Here is a 27,828-nt window from a genome sequence, read left to right as displayed (position 1 = left end):
TTGATTTTTTGTTCTACATTTTTCTCCTGCCCGGTCTGAGACCCTCTGTTGTGATCCCAGTCAGAGTGGTCGTGATAGAACATTCTCGTCAAATCTTTCACAATTAGCTATAAGCCTTATGTGTTGCATAATGTGACATTTAAAAAAAAAAATGTTCCATCAAACTTTAATCCCTTGCTGTAAGGGAGAATAAACAGGGAAAATAAAAGGAGAAGGGCGTCAAATAAGTCTGGGAAAGGTTGGGTTTGATCAGCCAAAATCCGTTTCTGTTACGAGAAAGTTCTTTCCTATAAAATAAGCTCCTAAAAGACAGAGATTTTTGTCTGTTTAGCTCATAGTTACACCCAAGCATCTAGATTGTGTCTATCATATGATAGGGTACAATAAATATTTGTTGAATGAATGAATGGTGTGAATCAGTAACATTATCTTATGTATCAAAATAATTCCACATTATAAATAATATGATCTCTGTTCTCAAGAAATGTACATTCTGGTGAGAAAGATAGCCACCTTGGGTCCAAGTTTTGCTATCTGTAGGATGAAGGGAGTTATATACTTGATTTTCATACGATTTTATAGAAACACTTCCTCCTTTATCTTACTTATGGAGGAGGGAGTAGAAGAAGCGAGAAGCACTGTGCTGCTTTCTGCCTAGAATGGCAGACTGGCTTGTTGGAATAGGATTTCAAGAATGGAAAGTTTTCTGAAGGATATCGAAAGACTGTGTAGATGTAATTAGTAGGAGGTGAGAGGGATGGGGGATGGGAGACTAGAGGGTGGGAACTGTGGGCATCTAGGTTAGTGAATAGTTGAAGTAGAACAAAGCATGAGCTATGAGACAAGTATGATGAATGAATAAATGAAAGGAGGAAAGTTGCAGACAAAAGAAACTGGGTGTCATTAACTAGGTGGGTCCATGGACATGTCAAGTAACTCCTCCAGGCCTTCGTTTCCGTATGAGGGGTTTAAACTAGAAGATCATCATTTCCCAAATTATAATCTGTGGAATACTTGTTGTTAGGTGCCGTCGAGTCAGTTTTGACTCATAGCGACCCTGTGTACGACAGAATGAAACACTGCCTGGTCCTGCAACATCCTCAGTCGTTGCTGTGTTTGAGCCCATTGTTGCAGTCACTTTGTCAGTCCAGCTCGTTGAAGGTCTTCCTCTTTTTGCTGACCCTCTCCTTTACCAAGCATGATGTCCTTTTCTAGGGACTAGTCCCTCCTGATAACATGTCCAAAGTAGTTGAGACAGTGTCTCACCATCCTTGCTTCTAAGGAGCTTTCTGGCTGTTCTTCTTCCAAGACAGATTTGTTTGTTCTTCTGGAAGTCCATGGTATATTCTCTGGTATATCTTCTTCGCTTTCAGCAAGCAAGGTTGTGTCATCTGCATATTGCAGGTTGTTAATGAGCCTTCCTCCAATCCTGATGCCTCGTTCTTCTTCCTATAGTCCGGCTTCTCGGATTATTTGCTCAGCATACAGACTGAATAAGTACGGTGAAAGGATACAACTCTGACACACACCTTTTCTGATTTTAAACCACTCAGTATCCCCTTGTTCTGTTCGAACAACTGCCTAGTCTTACTGTATAAATGCAATCGCATCATCAGATTTGAGAAACTCTGCATACAACCATAGTTCATACATTCTAAAATGCACTGTTTTTACATTTTCTCACTTTGGTAATTAGGATGCATCCTAAAATTGTGATAAGGAAGCATGGTATCATAATTTAATTGGCAACAAATTTTCCCCCTTTTCTAGTGGAGCATAAAATAATGATATGTTGAAATAGGGCATTATACAGTGCATATCAGCATAAGAAAGTCTCTGAGAAGGTCTGGACTGAGAAACTGTGTAGTTTAGATTTTCACAATCTGATTTGACTATGGGACCTTCCTATAGGAACATCTGTTAATGTTTCTTCAGAGCTAGTGTTCCACAGATTGCGCTTTGGGGAATGCTAGACTAGACAATTTCAAAGTCTTAAATTTGTAGAGTTAATGGAATATTAGTCATAATAAAAGATTTGAACTCTAAAACCAAAATCAAACCCATTGCAGTCAAGTCGATTCTGACTCCTAGTGACCGAGAGGTAATAAAGGATTCAGAGTAGTAGTAAGGGAGTTTTTTTTTTTTTTTCTTTTCATTCTTTCAGTGATTTATTAAGCAAAATTACTGCGGCAGTTTTTAAACTGAGTTTTAAGAAACAGCCAAAGGCATCATTTAGAAAACATCTTATAGGAAGAAGATTCAAATAGTAATAATAAAATGGAGAATTTAATAAGTATTTAAATACAACAAATACTTATTTAGTGCCTGCACTCACCCGTGCACGTTGTTAGGTGCTGGGAAATGCAAAGATGTGCACTGTCCCTTAAGGAGATATTGAATAATTCATAAGTAGTCTTAAACCTTGTTTTTAGTTATCTAGGTGTAAAGAAAAATACAAAATTGTTGACAGTTTTTTTTTTTTTTTTTCAGAATCTCTTAGATTTTTCTGGACTATGTAGACTCAGATTTAGCTGTCCATTGAGTATTGCTTGAAGACTTGTTTTCTGTCCATTGGGCTTAAATCAATTTAGATTTGAAATTCGATTTGAATAATGATGCAGTGTTGGAAATATGCAAAGCTGAGTTTTTAGACAATGTAAATTTTATTTTTTTCTAATGAAGTATATTTAATGTTACACTTAAATAAAATTCTGCATGATAATCTAAGGGATGGCTCCTTTCCTTCCTTTTTGTGGCGGCCATCTCTTATCTCCCTTGCAGCCTGAGCTCCCAAGGGGAAGAGGAAGGATGGGAAAGAGAGAGCTATGAGCTGTTTTTTCCCAAATCTTTTTGATTACATGTGAAATGTAGAATGAAAATGAGCCTGCCTGTTTTTAATTTTTTTTTTTTCCCTCCCTTTCTGTATGGGCTGTGATGTTCTAGTGAAGCTCTATACTGGAAAAAAAAAAAAATTAAAAACAGGGAACTCCAGCTTGGTCAGACATTTCACATGCAATCAGATAGACTTGAAGTTAAGTGACTTTCTTTTCCACTGTTGTCACTTGATGATGGTGGTGCCTTTAAAAATTCTGTTTTTATTCATATGCTTTGCAAGCAAGAAAATACTTTTGGATCAAGATGTGTTTTAAATATTTCCCTAAGCTTTGCAGTCCATGTTAACATGAAAATCATTGCTCTCAGTGTTTGCATTACATTTTGAAGAGCTGGTAAAATACTCTTTACCTCTTTTTGGTACTTAAAGAATGCTGATAACATTCTTTAAGTACCAAAACAATTAAAAATTTTTTCAACAATTTCATTCAACAATTAAAAATGTGTAACACCCAAGTAAAAGATAGAAATGCAAACTGTGGTATCTATCTTTTTAAGAGTCTTTCAGGTGGATTATCCATGAATGTTTCATCAGAATGAATGTAGTGATAAACCTTTCAATTGTCTCTTCTCAATATAATCATGCAAGCTCACAACCTAGATGTCATTATTAAAGCTAGAATTTTAAATCACATTAGTACACTTTAGATATGGGAAATACATTTACTTCCATTGACTTTCAGTGAGAAAATGCCTGCACAATTTTCTCTTAATTTTAAAATTTTCTTATTTCTCAGCTCCCCAATTTCTCCTCTTACAAATCTGAATCTACATTTTATCCTGGTTGTTTTTGCTTTAGTAGGTTAACTGATACTGCTTATATGAAAGACTATTTGTAGTCCTTTCATCACAACACACATTTGATTACAGCACACCTATCAGCTTATTTAGATGGAGTTCTCTTCCCTATTGGGATCCTCTCTGGCCCTCTGACTCTATAGGTGATGTTTCTACAAATTGAGTTTTCCATATCCCGATTATAACTGGACCTAATCAATGTAGGTAGGCAAAATTTTATAATATTAATGTCCTCCTTGCAGCCCTGGTGCCACAGTGGTTAAGAGCTTGGCTGCTAACCATAAGATCAGCAGTTCAAATCCACCACTTGCTTCTTGGAAACCCTATGGGGCAGTTCTGCTCTTCTATAGGATCACTATGAGTGGAAATCGACTCAGTGGCAACAGGTTTGGGTTTTGGAATGTCTCATTGTTATCTCTCTTTACACAAAACTTTTCCCATACCTTTCCTTTAAGACTGTGCATTCATTTTGTTAACTCTTTGTCTTATCTCTCCTGCTAGAATGTGTGCTCTCCTAGGCAGGAAACTTGACTCACTTATTTTTAACTTTATGGTGCTTAACACAATTCTGGATTCACTACACATGTTTGATAAATATTTGTAGAAAGTGTGAATTAATATTAGGCTCAACAGTTTGTGTCTTCAAGGAATTTACAATCTGAGAAAATAAAGCAGAAACACCTAAAGACACTTGAGTATAATTGCAAAATACTGTATTAGCCCATGTAAGTCGTACCTTACAGGGTACATACACTAGTACTAAGGGTTTACAGACGAAAGGAGTGATCAGAACAGGAGTGAGTTTATTAGGGTATGTAGACTTGGAAGTAAAACTTCCTTGAAAATACTTCAGTTTATCTGTTCAAACCTTCAGAATGGAAACCAGCACACCAATTTTATCGTTGGACTATGAACCACTAAAACATATGATCTTGTTTAATTCAAGAAGTTTTAAAATGTTATGTTGCCTTGGCATGCTTATAATGTCCATTGATGTTAATTAGAACTCTGTACATAGATCAATAGAATATAACTGAAACTGATCTATAGAATTGTCTTGTGTAAATTAATAGAAAAACAGCAAGAAAGCATGAAATATTATTATCATAACAAATAAAGACATGATTTTTCTCCAATACAGACAAGAAAAAAAAATTTCTATAAAAACCAATTGTCTACTTTCTGACTCTTCAGATTTGAATTTGTATTTTCCTTGGGTTATATTTAGGACTTGGAGGACAGATGAAACTGAGCCTAAATGTAAAAATTAAGAATGTTTAAAATTAAGTTGAGGTACAAAAGTTATACTTCCTTTAGTTATAAATGTCCCTGCCATGGCCTAAAAGACTCCTCTGAAAGGGAAGAGTTATTGAAATGTTTCAGAAGGTTAAAAACATTGTTTGGCCAAAGGATTTCACTTTCCCTAGGCTCATGTGAGGAGCCCTGGTGGCACAGTGGTTAAGAGTTTGGCTGCTAACCAAAAGGTTGGCAGTTTGAATCCACCAGCCGCTCCTTGGAAACCCTAGGGGGCAGTTCTACTCTGTCCTGTAGGTTCACTGTGAGTCAGAATCCACTGAGTGGTAACAGGTTTGGTTTTTTTTTTTTTTTTTTTTTTAGGCTCATTCAAAATTCATCACCAAAAACGTCTACTGAGTATCCTTTTACACATGACTCCGCGTTGTGAATGATGATCTACAGTCTGAAAAGGATGACGTTAAGTAGACAAAGCAAATGAGCAAAGCCTGTACTCTGATTTTGTGTTCAAAGTTCAGCCAGACAAATATTCCTTGAGTTATTTTGAGTATAGCACTTTGCCAGAAGGGTATTTATCCAGATTTCTCTTGGAAGTAAAAAACATAATGCCAGACAATGTATGTATTAAGATAGGTAATTGTAAATTTTCTTGTTTATAAGCACATTCTTTACATGTTTAAACTGTTGTTTGTCTGCTTCATTCACGTTCAGGCTTTAGCACTTGCCTTGTAATTACCGCTCTCTGTGTCTACCACTAGACTGAGCTTATTAGTGTATTCATCTCTTACATTGCCCTTTGCCTTTCTGTTTGGAAAGCTCTTCCTCCAGATATCAGCATGACCAATTTGTTCTCTTCCTTCAGGGTTTTGGTCAAATGTCACCTTCTCAGTGAGGCCTACCTTGACCATTGTATTTAAGATTAAACCCTCAGTCCTTACCCCTCTTTGCTCTGCGCCACTTCTACTTTTTTTTTCCCTGCATAATTATTACCTTCTAAGAGGCTATGTCATTTACCTATTTATCATTTTTTATTGTGTGTGTTTTCTCTTGTCTTCCCCTACTCCTGCTAGAATAGGAGCTACATGAGGGCAAGGATCTTTGTTTTGTTTACTCGTATATCCTAAGTACTTAGAATAGTGCCAGCATATAGTAAACCCAATGCCACTGAGTCAATTCCGACTCATAGTGACCCTATAGGATAGAGTAGAACTACCCCATAGGGTTTCCAGGGAGCAGCTGGTGGATTCAAACTGCCAACCTTTTGGTTAGCAGCCATAGCTCTTAACCACTGCACCACCAGGGCTCCAGCATATAGTAAGTACTCAGTAAATAATTATCGAATGAAAGAATGAATATATTTTACTTAGCACAGTGCCTGGCACTCTGGAAACACTCAGCATTTTTGATGACTTAAATAAACAATAAGAAAAAACATTGGGTCAGTGGTCCTCAAAGTAAGTCCTACAGCCCTAGTTTCATGGAAACCAGAGGACTGAAGCCAAAGTGTCCTGACATTTTAGATTGATGTTAATCTCAGAAATATTTTTTTTACGTATGTCTGCAAGGAGAGAAAACCAAAAGAATTGGGTCTGTTTCTACAAGCATAGAGCTTTTCGTCTGTGCTTTGCGTTTTTTCCTTAAACCTTTGTTGAATTACTAGAAACCCCTGCCTCCCCCCAAAAAAAAGGATTCATGTATTTTCCATTCTGTTCTAAAAATGGACTAGGTTTTGCTTTATAAATGCCTTCAAATATGACAGACTAATAACCACCTGAAAATTGAAATTCAGTGAAAATTAAAGTATACTATTTTAAACTATAGCAGCAGATATTTCAAGATGAACTTTACTGCTTTAACCTAGTAAACTTGAAGCAAAACAAGGTATTCTCATCATCGCTTATTCATTTATTATCTTGGGAAAATATTTAATAGTTACATTTTTTCTGACCTTAGAACCAAAATTAAAGTTATGGGATCTTTAGGTTTTGTTTTGTTTTGATTTTTCACACTGAAATATGAGATTTATGACTGAAAAGTACTCTAAGATTTAGGTAACAGATCTGATTTACTTCTTAGCAGGAAGTTAAAAAGCCTTTCAACATTTTATAGACTTTGTGAGAATCCTGTTTGAACCTTGTCACTGACCCTATGATGAAGGAATGAATACAGGGAACAGAGACATTGGCTGATAGACAAATGAATTTCCTATTCTAAATGTACGGTGGTGATTATTAATTTTTCTTCCTTATTACCTTAAATTGTTAGCAATAGTTTTAAGCTGAAAGTTATAATTTAAGAAGAAAGTTTTAGCAAAATTTTTCTTCATAGAGACTATAATGATCCTGGGCTTTGCAGTCAAACAGCCCTGGGTTTAAAGTTGATATAGCTATTTGCATTTATCCTTAGGTAAAGTATGTTAAAACCTACCTGAGCCTCAGTTTCTGAATCTTTAAAATGAGCATAATATATACCTCCTAGAATTATTGGGAGGATTAAAGAAGATTATGCGAAAGTAACTTGAAATGTGCCTGGTATATAAGGCACTCAAATTTCAGTTTTCTTCCTTCAGTTCCTATTTTAATCATTTGAAAATATAATTTGTGAGGAAAATACTACTCTGAAGGAACTAATAGAAAAATAATTATCAATAAAATATTGTAGCACACTAAAATATTTGACCTGTTACCTTTTAAAATATGGTTTGACTTCAGAATTGACTATAATCGGAATGATAGTGTAACACTGCATTTATTCAGACAGTGTTTGATAAGTGCTGATTGCTGTGATCTTTACAGCCTATCTGTGAGGGTTCTAGTACAGACATAGTCAGAGAGGATGACTTACCTAAGGTCACACAGCTAGGAAGCAGGCAGACCCTGACAGTGAACTCTTGCTTTTAGTTTGTTTCAGTTCTTACTGCTTTAAAACAATACTGGCCTTGGGGCAATAGCATGGAACAAATCATAGTGTAAAAAGGGACTTTGAGCATATTTTAGTAAAAGATACCTTTGGAATAGGCTCAAGATGGATCTGATCTGTACGAATTTTACTCTGTAGGTAATGGTGTTATGATTAGATACCCAAGTGGCAGTATTACTCCCTTAAATATACTGTGTGTTGTGTGTGTATACACACACTCACATGTGCCTTCAAAGTACAATATTAAACATTTAAATAAAGGAAAAAACCTTTCCTTAGCATACTTCTAAGTCAATTTAGAGGTCATTGAACAGATGTCATGTAATACTAATATTAAATTACCCTGTGTAATAAGAAAATTACACTACCTAAGTGAAGATAGTAAAGGGAAACCATCCAATGAATTAGTCTAGAATATCAGAATAAAATGATTTCTTCAGAATTAATAATGGTACCCTATGGCTTTAGAAAAGTGATCTGATAGGAAGAAGGAAGACCAGACACAAGTGAAGCTTTTCTGTGTTTATATATACCCGTTTTTGGTTATGATGCTAGAAGAGCTAATGTAACAGTATAGCTTTCAGTTGTCTAAGAAGTATAACTATGTGGCAAGAAATTTGTTAAAATCCAACTAACTTCTCATTAAGTTGTTTAATATAAAATCACAATAATTGTTTCTGGTCTACATATACTTCCTTTTGCTTTTAGGTATACCTTGAAAGCCTAATTATTATGAGAACATAGTGTGGCCAAAGAATAAAAATGTACAAAGTTTGACAACTTTAAATAAGCACTAAAATTTCTTAAAGAACAAACTTCACTTACAGTTAGGAAACAATATTTATGTTTAAGGTTGAAAAGCCAGGATGTAGGAAAATTTTGCTAATTTGGAAGGTGACCTGTAAGTGCACCAAAACCAAATAATTTGTAGGCTATGACACAGGGCACATTCCTACAAAATTTGTGTGAATACTGCTATAGTGGTTCTTGAAAGACAAACAAAGAAAGCCGGAATGAAATCTTTATCCCCCTCCCAAATAAGATGGAGACTAACAAAGGAGTACAGCGGCACTCTTTCAAAGCTCGCCCGTTAAAGTGAGGTCTCTGTTGCATAGTTAATGAGATGGTTCATAGTGGAAAACAATCTGTTTTTAAGAATGTTTAGATCAAAAGTAATTTCTAATCTATGAAATAAAGTCTCTTCAATACCCTTCATTCACCAGTAAAGCTTTTATGTTTGTATTATTTACTTCAATCAGATGTTTTCAATTTTACCTTTTTTCCTTGCACAAATACTTGACATGGTTCACCAATACTGACCAACAGTTTTATTCTTTTTCTTCAAAAAAGAGAGATTTTGAGAGAGAGAGAATGAAACAGAGAGAAATATCTTTGCCTAAACGATTTGCAAGCATCTGTGCTTTAAGCTACTTTTATGAACACTGTTTAGTAAATGACTCAAGGTAAAAAAAGCAGAAAAGCATCCAATGTTAGGAAATTGCAATCCAATACCATATAATTTAAACCTGCAGTTGCTTCTCTTGTTCTAAATGACATACAGATGGGTAGCTTAGTTCTCTCAACTTTGGGAACACAATTGGTCTTTTTGTATGAATGAACATATATTAACAAAAATATCTTGGACAGAATAATTGTACCGATTTTAATTATCTATGCCATTGGAAAGACTAATTTTAACCAAGATATTTTGTCACATTAAATTTGCAAGTAATAAATTTCGTTGACAAAATTAACAAAGATAAAACCCTCTGACAAATAAAAACAATTTTATAATTTCTAAGAAGTCTGTAGTGAATTGAGTAAAAACTTATCAGTCAACTTATTACATAAGAAACAGCAGGGTTGTATTTAAGCTGTTGAAAGGTTGGTTCTGACAGTGAACATTTTCATCTACTCCTTTGACAATATTAAAAATATAAGTAGTAGGTATTTGGATAAAGCCTAGTGTAATATGGGATCCAGTGAGATGAGAGACCAGCACACTACTAGTGATGTGTCAGCTGTTCTTGTGGATTTTTCCAGGCCAAATCTGGGCCAAGGTGTCGGGTAGAAAGTCAGTAGAGGCGCTGTTTGACAGCCCGCAGGCCGACTCGAAGGTGTGCATGTCTGCTAGGCTCTGGTATGCTCTTTTGCTGCTGCCTCCATATTTTCTTATAGAGAATCAACCACTCTCTCTTGGTGGCCCTGGAAGCTGACATCTTCCTTTAATCTCACAATCAGAGTAACTGGTTAATTTTTTTCCTAGTTTAATTTCAGTGGTCTCACATACTATGACATTAGGTACCTTGAAAGTAAAGAAATAGAAAGCGTTTTCCACTCGTAAATCGTATTTATTTAGATTTCAAAAGAAGTCGAGTTTAATATTCAGGAAACTAAGCAAGCTTTCTTTTAGTTACTTCAGAACATGGTAAGAAATCTTTTCATTTAGGACCATCTGCAAGTCTCTTTCCCAGTGTGATGGATGGCAAAGAAAAGCAATTTCACTGCAGTGAATAATGGTTGCGCTGCCCCAGAGTTACATTTCTTTTCAATCATTTGCGCAGGAAAAATAAAATACTATATATAAACAGGTGTTGTCTGAACATTTTACTGCAGTCTGCGTAGGTTGAAATAAAAGCTGCCTTTGTTATTAGAACCACATTAAAATTATTTCACCATTCAAATATACTTAATCAGCGAAGCCTTCCTAGATATATTTTGGAAAAAAAAAATGTAGGTCTCTAAATAAAATCACATCCACTTTTCCTCTTCTCTTTGTCCCCCCCTTCCCTATTTTTCTCACCCTTTTTTTTTTTTTGAACTTCTTGAATCTGCATTATTGGAAATGTCTTCTTGTATAGTCTAAATGACTCAAGGTAAAAAAGCAGAAAAGCATCCAATGTTAGGAAATTGGAATCCAATACCATGTAATTTAAACCTGCAGTTGCTTCTCTTGTACTAAATGACATACAGATGGATAGCTTAGTTCTCTTAACTTTGCTGCGTGGTTTACATGGTAAGATATAGTCTTTAAAGAGATTTGTTTTTAGGAATTCTGTATAACCTAGTGAAGTGTCTGACAGAATCACAGAGAACAACAATTCCTAGTGGTGGGAAAATACATTTTTAGGGTGCAAAGAAGAATACATAGGATGGTAGTTAAATCACCCAGAATGGAAATTGAATGATGTAGGTTTCAAACTATTCTACCAAGTTGCAAAATTATTGAATGGAGAGTTATGGTTTAACATCATATGCCTATAGTTGTATATACACACACACACATACACATATACACACACACATACACGTGTATATATGTGTAAATGTGTGTGTATGTATAAATGTGTGTGCTTGTAGATAGAGTTATGCTTATTGAATTCATTTGAAAGAAAGAATTTCAGGTATTGGGAGACACAAAGGACTACCACCATTTTGTGAGTTTTTGGTATCACATGCTAGAAGCTTTGGCTGTAGCACATTGTCACTGCTCCAGTGGAATCACCTGGGTCATAAGAAACATTCTTTTTAAACTTAGAGAAATAGCTGCAGTTCAGGTAAGCTATTCTAGTGCCTTAGGGACTGGTCTGGTCATTGACAAGTGAATGCAGAAGCTGTGTGGTGGCCTCAAGCCAAAGCAGTTATTCAGGATTCAAGCTAAAAAGTCTCCTTCTCCCATATCCTCTCTTTTCAGGGTCATGTAGGGATAAAAAGAACTGTAAGGTGGTCTTTTCCCAGCAGGAACTGAGGAAGCGGCTCACACCCCTGCAGTACCATGTCACTCAGGAGAAAGGGACCGAAAGGTAAGGTGAACTGTAAGAAAAAGTCATTAAACAAGAGCTAGTCTTCTTCACCACCACCACCCCTTTGAATCCTCTTTCTTGCCAATTAATTGAAAGACTTCTACATTTATTTGCTAAAGTCTACAAATTAATATCCTTGAAAAGACTGAAAATGGCATTGTTTAGGCCAACACTAAGTTTTATTTATCCTTTTCCCCATTTAATGAACATTCTATCTTATGTAAAGTCATAGGGCTTTTGTTAAGGGTCTGTTTTTTAGTTTACTACAAAATGTGTGGAAGTAATAGTGATTTAGGTACATTTTTTGGGAAGACATCACAGTAAGCAAAACCATGAGGGACATGGCGCTGTGCCAGGATGCTGAAATTTTGAAGGTGGCCATTGTAAGGATAGATGTTTTGGCTGCAAAAAGAAGGTAGCATAGTTTAGTTCCTTTCTACCCCACTCCAATTTCTTTTTGAAGCACATGTGGAGAAAGTATTTATTGGCTCATTTGTGGTTGGAATGTCAAAAATTTTCAATAACTGCCCTCACATGGGTTTAGTCCTTGGAAGTTCATCTTAAGTCCTGAAAAAAGAGTTTGTTCCCTTCCAAGACTGTTGTTAGTGAATAAAGTCTCTCTCAGCTGATTCCAGCTCAGAGGTAACTCGCCAAGGTCCAGCCATTTTGTTGTCTAATTTATACCATGGAGCTTGGCACAAGGCTGTAACTTACCTCTGATCCAAATTTATTAATGATGTAACTCCTTGTTTTCATTCATGAACTGAAAGAACTCTTTACCACACATGGGGTCCTTGTTAATAGGCCACACTCTCTTCCTGTCATAGTATATACTGTTTACTGAATTTACCAAATGTTGCATCTCTGACAAAATCTGCCCTCACCACACAACGAGCTGGTGGTGGACTTCAGTCTCAGCTCAGGAGGACCTCTACTTGTCCTGTTATGTACATGACCAGCAAAATGATTTAATGCACACAAACAACCAGAGATTAGGTCATTCTTAAAAATTCTGTTTATAAAAAAATTGGATCGCATAAAGAGGGTGAAAGGATAATAAAAACAAGCTGCAGAGCACATAGACTTTTTGTTGGGCTAGCACAGCTGATTTGTATTAGCTGAATGACCTCCTAGCCTTTAAGATTGTTAACTTAGAAAAATATTCCCTTAAAGCTGCAATATTCCTTTTCAAACCAAAAAATAAGACTTCTTCCACTTGAAGTCTCGGAACCCTCTGCATTTTCTTGTATACCCCCTTGGATTCTATAGAGTAGCAGAAATCTTATGTAATAATGTTCTTTTGGCAAATCTAAACTAGAGGCATTTTTGTAAATAGAGAAATTTTTTTCCTAAGCATTACGTTACTAGATGGCTTGATTTTTTATTTAACCTGCACTGGTTTGCAGTAGTTATTTGCACATTTTATTATATAGATTTGGAATATATAAGTTATGTTTTGATTTCCATATGTTTGGTCTGTTCTCATTTTAGGACAAAAAACCCTTGAAGGATTTATTAAAGAAATACAGTTTAAGCAAATACGTTCTATAAGAAATAATACTAATGTTAATTTTTTTCATGGCCTGTTTATTGTTTATCAGTGCCTTCGAAGGAGAATACATACATCACAAAGATCCTGGGATATATAAATGCATTGTTTGTGGAACGCCATTGTTCAAGTAAGTGTGTTAGAAACCTGTGGTGTGGCTATATTATAGGACAGTGACAAACGAGTTATTGCTTCTTCACGTTAGAATCTTCTCATTACTAAATTTTTTTATTTCTGTTTTTCCCCCACAAAATAAGAGTAATTCTTGACTTTCATGATAAATGACCCTTTTGATAGATTGATTTTGCACTATTTGGATCTTTAAAGTACCCAACATTAACTTGTTCATCTCAATAGCCATGACACTTGTCAGAGCTGTGAGAGACATTTTGGTGAGCATAGAAATTGTTGGCATAGTTTATTTATTTATTTATCTGTAAGTGATGGACCTAAAATTATTTACTAGGCCGTAATGAAAGTTCTTAACGTATAGTCTTGAGATGGAATAATATCCACCAAATAGATTGTTTTTACTTCTGCAATGAAGGGCAATATCTTTACCAAAAGTAATGTGGGAATTATAACAGATACTTAGGCATATGAAAGAAAATTATTTAATATGAAGTTAACAGTTTTTGCATTCATCAATAATGTTTGTTTTAAAGATCCTAATAGTTTACTGCAAAACGGGCAACAAAATAGTTAATTCAGACAATGTATTCTGGAGATTATGGATCTTAAGAAAGGAAAATCTTTACCAAAAATTTATTTAGCTTAGGTGGGAAAATTCTATAAGCCCCAGACTTTCATGGGGATCTTGATTTGGGGGAATAAAAAGACAGAAACCTTAACTGAGAGTAAATGTCACTTATATAAAACAGAATTACAGAGTTTCTTAGGGAAAATGAATAAACAAGAATCTGGTACTTGTAGCTTGTAAAACACATTTAATATCTCTCCATGAATGTTTCCCTTTTAAAACACTAGCATTTATAGATTTTCCAGAAATAACAGGAAGCAGTAGTTTCCTTGAAAAGAATTTTAAAAAGTTTAAAAACCTTTCTTAAATTGCACAAACCTTATTGCACATTAGTGTTAGTTGAGAATCTGTTCTGAATTCGTATGTATTTACTCTTCATGTTAAACACCGACCCTTCAAATTGTCACTCATTTCCTCTTAGAAAACACACATCCTTATATTTCAACACCTTTAGCTTGTGTCATAATAGTTGATATAATATAACACTTAAGATAGTTGCTGAGCCATGTTAAACTTGTTAATATCCCAAATGGTAAAAATTGGCCACATCCTCTTTGCTTTTTGTTTAAGATTCTCCATCTCTTTCCACATCATGTGATTCAGTCCAGTAGTGGATCTAAGGGAAACTTACTGTTTTAAATAAGAAACAGAACCACTGTAAATGAAGGATTTAACCCATGTGAGATTTTGAGTCACACATCCTAAAAGCAGGACCGTTATCCAAACATAGGTACTGGTGGGAAGTTAGATTTCACATTTGATGTGATATTGCCTCTATTTCTTTTAGTATTCTTGCAAGGAAGGTTTTTATTTTCTGAGTTTTTAAGGAATATGATCTAATATTTTTATTCTGTTTTTTTTTTTTTTAATTGTTTTCTTCTCTTTACTTGGTTTGTTTTGGGGGAAGGGGGAGGGCAGTAAGTCCCTACTCCAGGTGTCTTCACGCTGGAGAACTTACACCTTGGGAGTCCACAAAGACTTTCTAGGGACACAAGGCATGGACAGTTTTGAGGGAATCAGTTTTCTGATCCCTAATGTTTGTAAGTACATTCTGAAATTGAGATGTCCGGGAAAGAGTCTGTGGTCTGCTGCTGCTTCTTTCCCAACTCCTCTTTTGTAATTGCTCTTCCCCTACTTGACAAAAGATGTTATACCTTTCACCCTTTGCATATCTTACTGTGATTTATTGCTTTTGGGTAAAATCTTCAGGACATCAAACAAATGATAGCTTGGGGAGGCATTGCTTCTGAAGCAGAGACCCATAAAAGTAAGGCAAAAAAGCACTGGCAAAAAAATATTGAAATACTGTTTCATCTTGGCAAGGCTCTTGGCTGGAATCTTGTCTATCTGCCTCTCCGTCTGCTGTCTGTCTCTCTGTCTTTTCTACTTACCTAGGTGAGAAGGATGCCATGAGAACATGTACCATAATGTTTATTTGAATTAAAAAATCCTTTTCTTGGCATTGAATAAGTCTGAATTGATTGATTTATTTGACAGTGAAAACTGACTTTGCAAATTAGGTTATATGGTGACTTATTCATTCATTAAATGATCTAAATATGTAGCTCCAAGGTTTTGACAAAAATATATTTTAAGTATGTATACAATATGCAGAACACCAGAATATTCCTCTTTTGCAATTATTTAAATTTTTGATAAGAAATTTTAGCTGTTAATTTGAAATATGTGAGAGAGTATGTATCAGTCAGCACACAATCAGGATATAGAAACCGCACAATAATTTGAACAGGAAAATTTAATATAAAGAATTACCAACTATAATGGTATTTTGGTAATGAGGTATTGACTAGCAAGAAGTAAAGAGAAATTCTGAAGAATATAGAAACAGCAGATATAAGGAGCTAGCCCAAGAAAGAATCCCTCCTCACTCTGCCCTCAGGGCTGGGATATAGACCTTGTTGGAAAGGGCACAACTGTAGCTCACTAAACAATAGAAAGTCACTGTGGTGCCAAAATGTTGGAACTTGTTGAAAATCTGACCCCTGCGTTTCTCTGGAAATACGCCTTCTAGAATCTGGAAATCTGCTCTCTGAAGTGCTGGGGAAGACTGTTCACAGATAAACGTCTCACTGTAGGCACTCTGCTACAAAGCCACCCCAGGGGAGTACTGGAGGAAGCTTCTGGTCACCAGGTGCTGCTGATCTCTGTGCGTTACAGGATCCTGGCACTGGAGAAGCTGATGCTCCAGGGCTACAGGAGCCTGGCACTGTAGAGAAGCTCCTCCAACTGTAGGAGCTGGACACCAGAGAAACTACCCATGTTTCAGGAGCTGGACACTGAAGAAGCTGTCTGCACTGCAGGAGCTGGGCACTGGAGAAGCGGTCTCTACTGCAGGAGCTGGACCTGGAGAAGCTTGTCTGCACTGCAGGAGGTGGACACTGGAGAAGCTGCCTGCACTGCAGGAACTGGACACTGGAGAAGCTGTCTGCACTGCAGGAGCTGGGCACTGGAGAAGCTTGTCTGCACTGCAGGAGCTGGACACTGGAGAGGCTGTCTGCATTGCAGGAGCTGGACACTGGAGAGGCTGTCTGCACGGTAGGAGCTGGACACTGGAGAAGTTGCCCATGTTGCAGGAGCTGGACACTGGAAAAGCTGTCTGCACTGCAGGAGCTGGGCACTGGAGAAGCAGTGTACTCGACAGAGGCTGGATGCTGGAGAAGCTGTGCTGCAGGAACCAGGTACTGGAGAAGCTGCATATACTGCAGGACCCTAGCGCTGGAGAAGCTACCCAAGCTGCAGGTGCCTGGAACTAAGGAAGCTGCATGTGCTGCAGGAGCCTGTTGAGCAGCCATACTTGAACCAGGAAGTAAAAAGTTTTCCTTCTACAGTCTCTCTCCTTCATCTTCTATGACAAAATTTAACATCAAGTTTTTAAAGCACTTAGCTCCATTTTGGCAGAGCAGACAAGTAAGGTAGGTTTGGAGGTGAGAGGTGACAAACTGATAACTGGCACAGAATCTGTATATATATATTTTTTTTTTCAAAATTTTGGAAAAAGTTTGAAATCCACCCACTAGTCTAGTGAACTGATGGCATCACTATCAGAGGAACCCTAGAGAGATGGTTTCATGCTTTGAGCATGAAGTGTGGGAAACAATTGAGTGTGTGTGTGTGAAAACGTGTAGAGTATTAATGTGTTAGAGACATAGGGGTGAGGAATGAAAATTAGATAGAATAGACAAAATAGAGGAACAGTATGAGAAATGAGTGGGAAGGAAGCAGAAAACGGAAGAGAAATAAGAAAAGAGGTACTAAATTTGAAAATGCCTAATCATTAGCAATATGAAAAGGTTGTTTTCCCAACTGCCATTTTTGTTATTCACACTCTGGGTGTGTGTTTTGTAGTTAGGTGTACAATCCTCTTCATTTACTAAACTGACATATATAGCATATACTTCCTTACAAAAAAAGCCATTCAGTTATTCTCATTTCATTTTCAAACTTGTACTCGTACTTGGAGATCTCTGATGCTGGAGATTGCATGATAGAATTTTGAAAAACCAATGACTTCATTGCGAATATGTTTTTCACAAATATAAATGGCGATTGTACACATGGACCTCTCCAGATGGAACACACAGGAATCAAATTGACTACATCTGTGGAAAGAGATGATGGAGAAGCTCAAAATTATCAGGCAGAACAAGGCCAGGGCTGACTGCAGAACAGACCATCAATGGCTCATACGCAAGTTTAAGTTGAAGCTGAAGAAAATTAAAACAAGTCCATGAGAGCCAAAGTACGACCTTCAGTATATCCCACCTGGATTTAGAGACCATCTCAAGAGTAGATTGGCTGCAGTGAACACTAATGACTGAAGACCAGAGGAGTTGTGAAATGACATCAAGGACATCATAAACTGAGAAAGCAAAAAATCATTAAAAAGACAGAAAAGAAAAAAAGATCAAAATGGATGTCAGAAGAGACTCTGAAACTTGCTCTTGAATGCAGAGTGGCTAAAGCGAACGGAAGAAATGATGAAGTAAAAGAGCTGAACAGAAGATTTCAAAGGGCGGCTTGGGAAGACAAAGTTAAGTATTATAATGACATGCGCAAAGACCTGGAGTTAGAAAACTGAAAGGGAAGAACACACTCAGCATTTCTCAAGCTGAAAGAACTGAAGAAACAATTTAAGCCTCGAGTTGCAATTTTGAAGGATTCTATGGGCAAAATATTGAAGGACGCAGGAAGCATCAAAAGAAGATGGAAGGTATACACAGAGTCACTGTACCAAAAAGAACTGGTCGATGCTCAGCCATTTCAGGAGGTAGCATATAATCAAGAACCGCTTGTATTGAGGGAAGAAGTCCAAGCTGCACTGAAGGCACTGGCAAAAAACAAGGCTCCCGGAATTGATGGAATACCAATCAGGATGTTTCAGCAAACGAATGCAATATGCTAGAAGTGCTCACTCGTCTATGCCAAGAAATTTGGAAGAGAGCTACCTGGCCAGCTGACTGGAGGAGATCCATATTTGTGCCCATTCTAAAGAAAGGTAATTCAACAGACTGCAGAAATTATCAAACAATATCATTAGTATCACACACAAGTAAAATTTTGCTGACGATCATTCAAAAACAGTGGCAGCAGTACATTGACAGGGAACTGCCAGAAATTCAAGCCAATTCAGAATGAGGGATATCATTGCTGATGTCAGATGGATCTTGGCTGAAAGCAGAAAATACCAGAAAGATGTTCACCTGTGTTTTATTGACTATGCAAGGGCATTCGACTGTGTGGATCATAACAAATTACGGATAACATTGTGAAGAATGGGAATTCCAGAACACTTAATTGTGCCCATGCGGAACCTGTAGATAGACCAAGGGGCAGTCGTTTGAACAGAATAAGGGAATACTGTGTGGTTTAAAATCAGGAAAGGTGTGTGTCAGGGTTGTATCCTTTCACCATACTTATTCAGTATATATGCTGAGCAAATATTCTGAGAAGCTGGGCTATATGAAGAAGATGCGGCATCAGGATTGAAGGAAGACTCATTAACAACCTGCATTATGTAGATGCTTGCTGAAGGCAAAGAGGACTTGGAGCACTTACTAATAAAGATCAAAGAGTACAGCCTTCAGTACGGATTGTACCTCAACATAAAGAAAACAAAAATCCTCACAACTCTACCAATAAGCAACATCATGATAAATGGAGAAAAGACTGAAATTGTCAAGGATTTCATTCTACTTGGATCCACAATCAACGCCTATGGAAGTAACAGTCAAGAAATCAAAAGACGCATTGCACTGAGCAAATTTGCTGCAAAAGACCGCTTTAGAAAGTGTTAAAAAGCAAAGATGTCGTTTTGAGGACTAAGGAGTGCCTGACATAAGCCCTGGTATTTTCAGTTGTCTCATGTGCATATGAAAGCTGGACATTGAACAAGGAAGACCGAAGAATTGATGCCTTTTGAGTATGGTATTGGCAAAGAATATTGAATATACCATGGATTGCCAGAAGAACAAACAAATCTGTCTTGGAAGAAGTATAGCCAGAATACTCACTCCTTAGAAGTGAGGATGGTGAGACTTCATCTCAGGTACTTTGGACATAGTATCAGGAGGGACCAGTCCCTGGAGAAGGACATCATGCTTGGTAAAGTAGAGGGTCAGTGAAAAACAGGAAGGCCCTCAATGTGATGGATTGACATAGCCCCTGCAACAGTGGGCTCAAAACATAGTAAGGATTGTGAGGATGACGCAGGACCAAGCAATGTTTCATTCTATGGTACATAGGGTCGCTATGAGTCGGAATCGACCCAAAGGCACCTAATAACAGCAACGATCTACCCTAAATACATACCCTTTCTGAACAATATGGTGCTTTCTTACCACTTACCAAGTACAAGAACCTTATTCACAGGCTTCTTATAAACCGAATGTGTAATTTATTCCATGGTTCATGTTTTCTTCACGTTCACAAATTTTACCAACCTAGCTTACTTCTAATATAGTACTACTGACTTTCAGTTAGTAAATTAACTGACAGAGGCAAGAATGTTCTCTCTTCAGGTGGTTTGAACTTCTAAAATTTCATAAAATGAATTTATTGGACATCAGATAAACTAGAGAAGGCAATGGTAAAATAATTTAATTTCCAAAGTAGTTTTGCCCACTTATATTTTGTTTTTGCCTGATGCTTTGCCAGGTGTTGTGGAACAAATAAAATAAATTTATGAAAACTTTTTTCCTCAAGGTACTTACACAGTTTTGTTGGAGTAGTAAGAAAAACCACAATAAACAATTAGAAAATATGGCAAAATAATGTGAGTACATATTTGAATGTGCCTGTTTGAAATGCTTTCATGTGTAATAGGAAGACATGTGAATGCATCCAAGTAGGGAATGGTCTCATGGAGGAGATGAGACCATAGTTTACAGGAAGAGAGAAGTGTTCACATTTTTTTAGGTAGCGGATGGCAAGAGGAGTTAGAGATAGAATCAAAGATGTGGTGAACCCATATGAAATTGTTCACTACAGATTACTAAATAAACACAAGTAAGCCCGTGCGTACCTTGATTACTGGTTAATCTGCCCCTGGATAGAATAAAAAGTGAATTTTTCAAGGAAATAGGTAGGAGTCTGTTTCAGTAGGAGTGGGAGAAGTCGGTTATATTTGGAGCAATGGAAAATATGGCTAGAAGGTTAAAGGGGGCCAATTAGGGAAGTCCTTGGATACTAGAAAAGACATTTAAATTCCTACCTGGAATCCTTTAATCCCTGAATTTTTTTCCTCCCAGAAGCCCTATCTGATCCTTCCAAGGTGAGCTTTGGTATTCCTCATCTCTACTCCCCTAGCACATTGTATGTACTTCCATCATTGCACTTACTACTTTGCTTTGTAATTATCTGTTTATTTGCCTGTCTGCCCACTAGCAAGTGAACTCCACAATAGTAAGGCCATGCATTAGTCATATTTATATCCCTAGCCTCTGGCATGTAATAATCACTAAATAATTGTTTGTTGATTGAGCATATATCTGAACTTTGTCTGATAGATCGTGGGGAAATTTTGAATAAGGTAATAGAATGATGTGAAGTATGCCATATCAGCGCACAAGGTAAATTGCTGGGGCTGAAAAGAGAAGGAAATAGGGTGTAACAGCCTCAATAGGAACTTTTTTCCTTGTTGGCTAATAAACCTCAGTATTATCCATGTGCAGTCAGCTCCTGATAACTTTGTTTGCGACTTTCAGTAACTACATAGGACGTTTTATATTTTGTGTACATTTACTCATCAGTCCTTGCACTGAATTAATAGCTCATTTTCTATAGCCCCACTAATGGTAATGATAATAATAACATAATAAAACAGTAACTGACACTTATGTAACACTTAACTATGTTCCAGGCGTGGTTCTTAGTGCTTAATATATATTAACTCATTCAGTCTTCATAACAGCACATTTTACAGATGAGGAAGCTGAGACAAGTAATTCGTGAAGATCACACAGCAGTATATAGATTCAGAATAGTAATAATCAAGCCTTTATAAAAGAAGAAAGTTAATGAATTATAGTGAAATTAAAACTGTCTTAAAATCACTTATACTGTCTATATTTTCTCTAATTAGCTTTTAAATGTTCAATATATTTTATTTTGCTCCAGCATCGTGGAACAAATGAAACACACACACACACACACACACACACACACACATGCACACCTAAATTCCTTGAAAAGTCTGTGTTTGTCACAGTACTTATGTTGAAAGTTTAAGATCATTCCAATCTAGGAAGGGCTGGGAACCAAAGTCAATAGATCCATCATGGCAGGGCACCAAGAAGGACTCAAGTTTCAGGCTAGCTATTATCCTCAGGGAAGTCCCATGGAATCCTGACAGGAAGATGGAGCCAATGTTAGGAAGCTATCAGCCTTCAACATCTGGGAGGTAGGGCAGCAGCTGGATTCATGGGTGGGATTCTAGTTACTGAAACTGGAAGATTATTGTTATTTCCACATACTGATTCCCCATCACATTTTCTCAAGTAGCTGTATTCCACATTTTCACAACTTTTAAAAAATTCTCTTCCTACAACATTAAGGCCAACTGACTTGAGCTACCCTAAATGTCTTTCCCTCTACTTCGAAATCTCTTTGTATTTTCATGAAACAGTCACACAAGGCACTGTTAAAAACAGCTGGTAGAACCATTGGAATATCAGCTTAGATTTGTTACCTCGGATTCATCATCTGTAAAACGGGGAAAATAAAACCAAAGAGTTGTAAGAACTAAATACGGAAAAATGCCTAGTATACGGCATATATTCAACAAGTGTTAAATACCAGTGTCTTGACCAAGTTTTGGGAGCATATCGTACTGTCACAAAAGCCCAAGGAACTCCTTATAATGTGAGAAAGTGCAGGCTTTATTTTAGAGAATCTATTGTAACAGTAGATATTAGTATAATGAGTCACTGCTCCAGCTATGTTGCTACATTTTAAATGAAATTCTGCTGCAAAACTATTCACACATGCTGTATTTCACATGAGCCTCCTGTGCAATTTTATTCTAGGCTACCAGAAAATTTAAGCTGTTTTTCAGCTCTTTAAGAACGTAAGCCCTTTCAGTGAAGAAATTCCAGTCGAATGCCACACACAATTTACTCAGCTATGCTACTCCATGTATGCTTATTCCATTTACTACTAAAGGAGACTTTCAACATAAATTCCCCCCCCCAACTCATGATACAGTTTTGTGTGTGTGTGTGTGTGTGTGTGTATGTGTGTGTGTAGGGGGGTAAACGTGTGTGGGGGATAGAGTTCTCCATTCTTTCTACTTAAATCTCATCTTTTTAATACTTTCTATATAATATTTACTTATAAGCCATTTCAGTCAGTATGGGATTCTACCAGGGTGAGTAACATGAACTTAACTTCAAGTCTTCTTTTTATGGAACTCTAGCTGGAAATTGCTCATAATTCCAGCAAATGTTTGTTAACCTTTAACAAAATGCATTAAACTTGAATTTTAAAAGCTTTGAATTGTCTATCACCTCATTCTAAATCCTTCAACAAAGTAAACCTTCAGGTACAATGAAATTGCTCTGAAATGAACTAAATGTTAGGGTAGTGGCTTAACTTTTGTTATATCTGAATAAGTCATATATCATTTTGAAGAGAATATAAAATTGATTTCCCTCATCCCATTGACCTTTCCTGTCTTGTCCCCACATATAGTGATTTATAGGAAAAGTATTTGTAACAGAGGGAGTTACTTCTTTATTTTTATCTCATCTGAAAGCTCAAGGTAAGACCACAGCTGGGTTGAAAAAAAAGGACTTTCTGGAGCTACTGGCAAAGATAGGGAACAAAAAGCACTGATAATGTCTGATTCGTTAAACCATGAGGGGAAATTAAAAAAAGAAAGGAAAAGCACATAAAAAATAAAAGGAAAGAACAACTCCATTCTGAGAAACCAGAAAACCATAGCAAAGCAAAAATTTAACAATACACAGAGATAATTGTAATTATTTTTTTAGTTAAAAGTTAAACACACACAGAGAAGAAAATCGAAGCAATACCTAGACATAAGATTCCTAGATAACTGAAGGTGTATGTATGTGTATGAGCGTGTTTGTACGCATGTGTGGTTTGGGGGGAGAAAAACAAGAAAAGAGCAATCTTGCCTTGTATTACCTAAATTGCAATCTCAGTTCTTTAGTTCATTTTGTAAATGGAGAGAGAAATAGCATATTCGATTTTCTTAGTGAATTAGAATGGATAGTTAGAATAAACAAAGAAACATAATAGGTAAAAGTTATAACTATAATCTGTGTACATTTATCTTTTCTGAGTAAACATGAATCAGAAAGTTAATGAATGTTTATTATTGCAGTTCGCATACTTTGAAATTATTTAAAGGCATTTTATGAAAAATAATGTACAAGTTTTACCACGTACTCCTGAGATAATCCACAAAGCTGCTCTTCTTATATATTAACAGTTCTTACTTTTTTTGAAAAGTGGTCACTGATTCGATGAGAATTGCATACATTTTAATTCTGATACATGTCTTCAGTGTGTCTTATACATAGATAAGTAACTCGTCACACAGCATTATCAAAGAAATGTGCAGAAGCCATCAAAGTACCAAGTGGAAACGCAGTGTAAAATTCCAGCACTGGTTTGCTGCATAACTATAAGCAAGTTAGTTAAACATTCTGTCTCATTTTTCTCATTTGTAAAATTGTGAGAATAACATCAGCTCTTTCCAACTCATGGCACTATTTTATCAAATTAAATACATAAGCATGCTGTAAAAGATAGATGGCCAGCTCAGACTTTCATAGGGGGAAAAACAAACAAAAAACCAACAGAGTATTCCTATGCTGTTATAAAGCATTTCAAGCATAGAAAATAATGAAAGCTTTTCAGTTTCTTTAACAAATGTAAAATGCCTCTAAAACCAAGACCTGACAAAGACATTGCAACAAGAGAAAAACTATAGACCAATCTCATTTATGAAAATAGATGTGAGGATCTTAAATAAAATATTAGTAAAAGGAATATAGCAATATATTGACAAGTAACGTGCCCTAACAAGGTAGGGTTTATTTCAGGAATGTAAGGATAGTTCAATACTGGGACATAATGGGAAATATATGATCATTTTTAATGTATACCAAGAAGAAATTTTATAAAAATTCAAAATGTTTTCTTTAATTAAAAAACAACCTCTTAATGGAAATAGGAATAAACCAAACCTGCTGCTGTCAAGTCGATTCCAACTCATAGCGACCCTGCAGGACAGAGCAGAACTGCTCCATAGAGTTTCCAAGGGGCAGCTGGTGGATTCGAACTGCCGACCTTTTGGTTAGCAGCCAAGTTCTTAACCACTGCACCACCAGGACTCCTGAAATAGGAATAGAAGGATATTAAATAGTGTGTTTCATCAAATGTAAGCAGCCACTGATTGAAGGATTTATTATTAGTGCACATAACACTAAGAAAGAAAAAACTGCCAAATAAATTGTGTAGTGCTGTTGATTGTAAGACACATCCAAGTTTCAGAAATGCTAACACGGTGGCACAGTAGTTAAGTGCTCAGCTACTAACCAGAAGGTCAGTGGTTTGAGCACACCAGCTGCTCTGCAGGAGAAAGATGGGGCTGTCTGCTTCCGCAGAGACTTACAGCCTTGGAAACCCTATGGGGCAGTTCTGCTCTGTCCTATAGGGTCATTGTGAGTTAGAATTGACTCCTATGCAATGGGTTTTAACATACTGTATAAGTACTGAATGGAATCAATTAAATATTGTAAATAGTATTGGGACAATCAGTTAAACATTTATAAAAGTTAGATCCCATCCCCAACATCTTACTCCCACTATCTTGCACGCCAATAAAGTTTAGATTAAATAAATCATTTAAAATATTAATAATACCATAAAGGTCCTAGGTGAAAATACAAGTGTATTTTATGTACAAAATTGGGTGAGGTAGGCCTTTCTAAATATAATTCCTAAAGCAGAAATCAAAAGAAAAATAAAATATTAGATTTTTTAAAAATTAAAAAAAATTTTAATTGTACTTTAGATGAAGGTTTACAGAACGAATAGTTTCTCATTAAACAGTACACATTTTGTTTTATGACAATGGTTAACAACCCCACAACATGCCACCACTGTCCCTTCTCAACCTTGGGTTCCCTATTACCAGCTTTCCTGTCCCCTCCTGCCTTCTAGTCCTTGCCCCTGGGCTGGTGTGCCCCATTAGTCTCGTTTTGTTTTATGGGGCTGCGTAATCTTTGGCTGAACGGTGAACTTTGGGAGTGACTTCAGTACTGAGCTAAAATGGTGTCCGGGGGCCATACTCTCGGGGTTTCTCCAGTCTCTGTCACGCCAATAAATCTGGTCTTTTTTTTTTGAGTTAGAATTTTGTTCTGCATTTTTCTCCAGTTCTGTCTGGGACCGTCTGTTGTGATCCTGGTCAGAGCAGTCAGTGGTGGTAGCTGAGCACCATCTGGTTGTACTGGACTCAGTGTGGTGGAGGCCGTGGTAGTTGTGGTCCATTAGTCCATTGGACTCATCTTTTCCTTATGTCTTGTTTTCTTCATTCTCTCTTGCTCCCAAAAGGGTGAGACCAGTGGAGTATCTTAGATGGCAACTCACAGCTTTTTAAGACCCCAGATGCTACTCATAAAGGTAGAATGTAGAACATTTTCTTTATAAACTGTGTTATGCTAGTTGAGCTAGATGTTCCCCGAGACCATGGTCCCCACAGCCCTCTGCCCGGCAGTTCAGTCCCTCAGGGAGTTTGGATGTGTCTTTGGAGCTTCCATGACCTTTCCTTGTACAAGTTATGCTGGCTTCCCCTGTATTGTGTACTGTCTTGCCCTTCACCAAAGTTACCACTTATTTATTGTCTATTTAGTTCCCCCCACCCCACCTCTCTCATCCCTCGTAAGCAACAAAGATTGTTTGTGTGTGTAAACTTTTTCATGCGTTTTTACAGTAGAGGTCTCATACAATATTTGTCTTTTTGTGATTGACATCTCACTCAGCATAACATCCTCCAGTTTCATCCATGTTATGAGATACTTCACAGATTCATCATTGTTCTTTCTCGTTGCATAGTACTCCATTGTGTGTATGTACCATCGTTTGTTTATCCATTCATCTGTTGATGGGCATCTAGGTTGTTTCCACCTTTTTGCTGTTGTGAACAATGCTGCCATGAACATGGGTGCGCATATGTCTATTCGTGTGACTGCTCTTATTTCTCTAGGATATATTCCTAGGAGTGAGATTGCTGCATCGTATGGTATTTCTATTTCTAGCTTTCTAAGGAAGTGCCGTATCATTTTCCAAACTAGTTGTATCACTTTGCATTCCCACCAGCAGTGCATAAGAGCTCTGATCTCCCTGAAGCCTCTCCAACATTTGTTATTTCCAGTGTTTTTGATTCGTGCCAGTAATGCGGGGGTGAGATGGTATCTCATTGTGGTTTTAATTTGCATTTCTCTAATGGTTAGTAATCGTGAGCATTTCCTCATGTGTCTGTTGTGAGCTTGAATATCTTCTTTGGTGAAGTGTCTGTTCATTTCCGTTGCCCATTTTTTAATTGGATTATTTGTTTGTTCTAGAGGTGTTGGATTTTCTTGTAGATTTTAGAAATCAGACCTTTGTCTGACTTGTAATGTCCAAAAATTTTTTCCCAGTCTGTAGGTTCTCCTTTTACTCTTTTGGTGAAGTCTTTTGATGAGCATAGGTGTTTGATTTTTAGAAGATCCCAGTTATCTAGCTTATCGTCTGAAGTTTGTGTGTTGTTGGTTATAGTTTATATTCTTTTAATGCCGTGTGTTAGGGCCTCTAGGGTTGATCCTATTGTTTCTTCTATGAACTTTATAGTTTTTGGCTTTGTTTAGGTCTTTGATCCATTTTAATTAGTTTTTGTATATGGTGTGAGGTATGGGTCCTGTTTCATTTTTTTGCGGATGGACATCCAGTTTTGCCAGCACCATTTGTTAAAAAGACTGTCTTTTCCCCATTTGGTGGACTTCGGGCCCTTTTCGAAGATCAGGTGACTGTAGGTGGATGGATTTACATCTGGTTTCTCAATTCTGTTTCATTGGTCAATGTATCTGTCGTTGTACCAGTACCCGGCTGTTTTGACTACCGTAACTGTATAGTAGGCTCTGAGGTCAGGTAGTTTGAGTCCTCCTACTTTGTTCTTCTCCAGTAGTGCTTTACTTATCTGGGGCTTCTTCCCTTTCCACATAAAGTTAATGATAGTTTTTCCATCTCTTTAAAGAATGTTGTTGGTATTTGGATCGGGATTGCATTGTATTTGTAAATTGCTTTGGGTAGAATTGTCATTTTCACAG

At 36.8% G+C, this 27,828-nt stretch overlaps 1 protein-coding gene across 1 annotated transcript in view; it reads left to right on the top strand.

The window, feature by feature from the left end:
- The window catches only part of MSRB3 (methionine sulfoxide reductase B3), a 138,734-nt gene that overhangs the window by 14,232 nt on the left and 96,674 nt on the right, over window positions 1-27,828 (top strand). The window contains exons 2-3 of the mRNA XM_023736100.1: window positions 11,558-11,666; window positions 13,268-13,345. Coding sequence (XP_023591868.1) covers window positions 11,558-11,666; window positions 13,268-13,345 — 187 coding nt within the window. The remainder of the gene's footprint in view (window positions 1-11,557; window positions 11,667-13,267; window positions 13,346-27,828) is intronic.

This window comes from Trichechus manatus, unplaced genomic scaffold, assembly GCF_000243295.1.
Source record: "Trichechus manatus latirostris isolate Lorelei unplaced genomic scaffold, TriManLat1.0 scaffold00086, whole genome shotgun sequence".
NCBI classification, from domain to species: Eukaryota; Metazoa; Chordata; class Mammalia; order Sirenia; family Trichechidae; genus Trichechus; species Trichechus manatus.
This window is presented reverse-complemented; position numbering and strand designations above follow the sequence as displayed.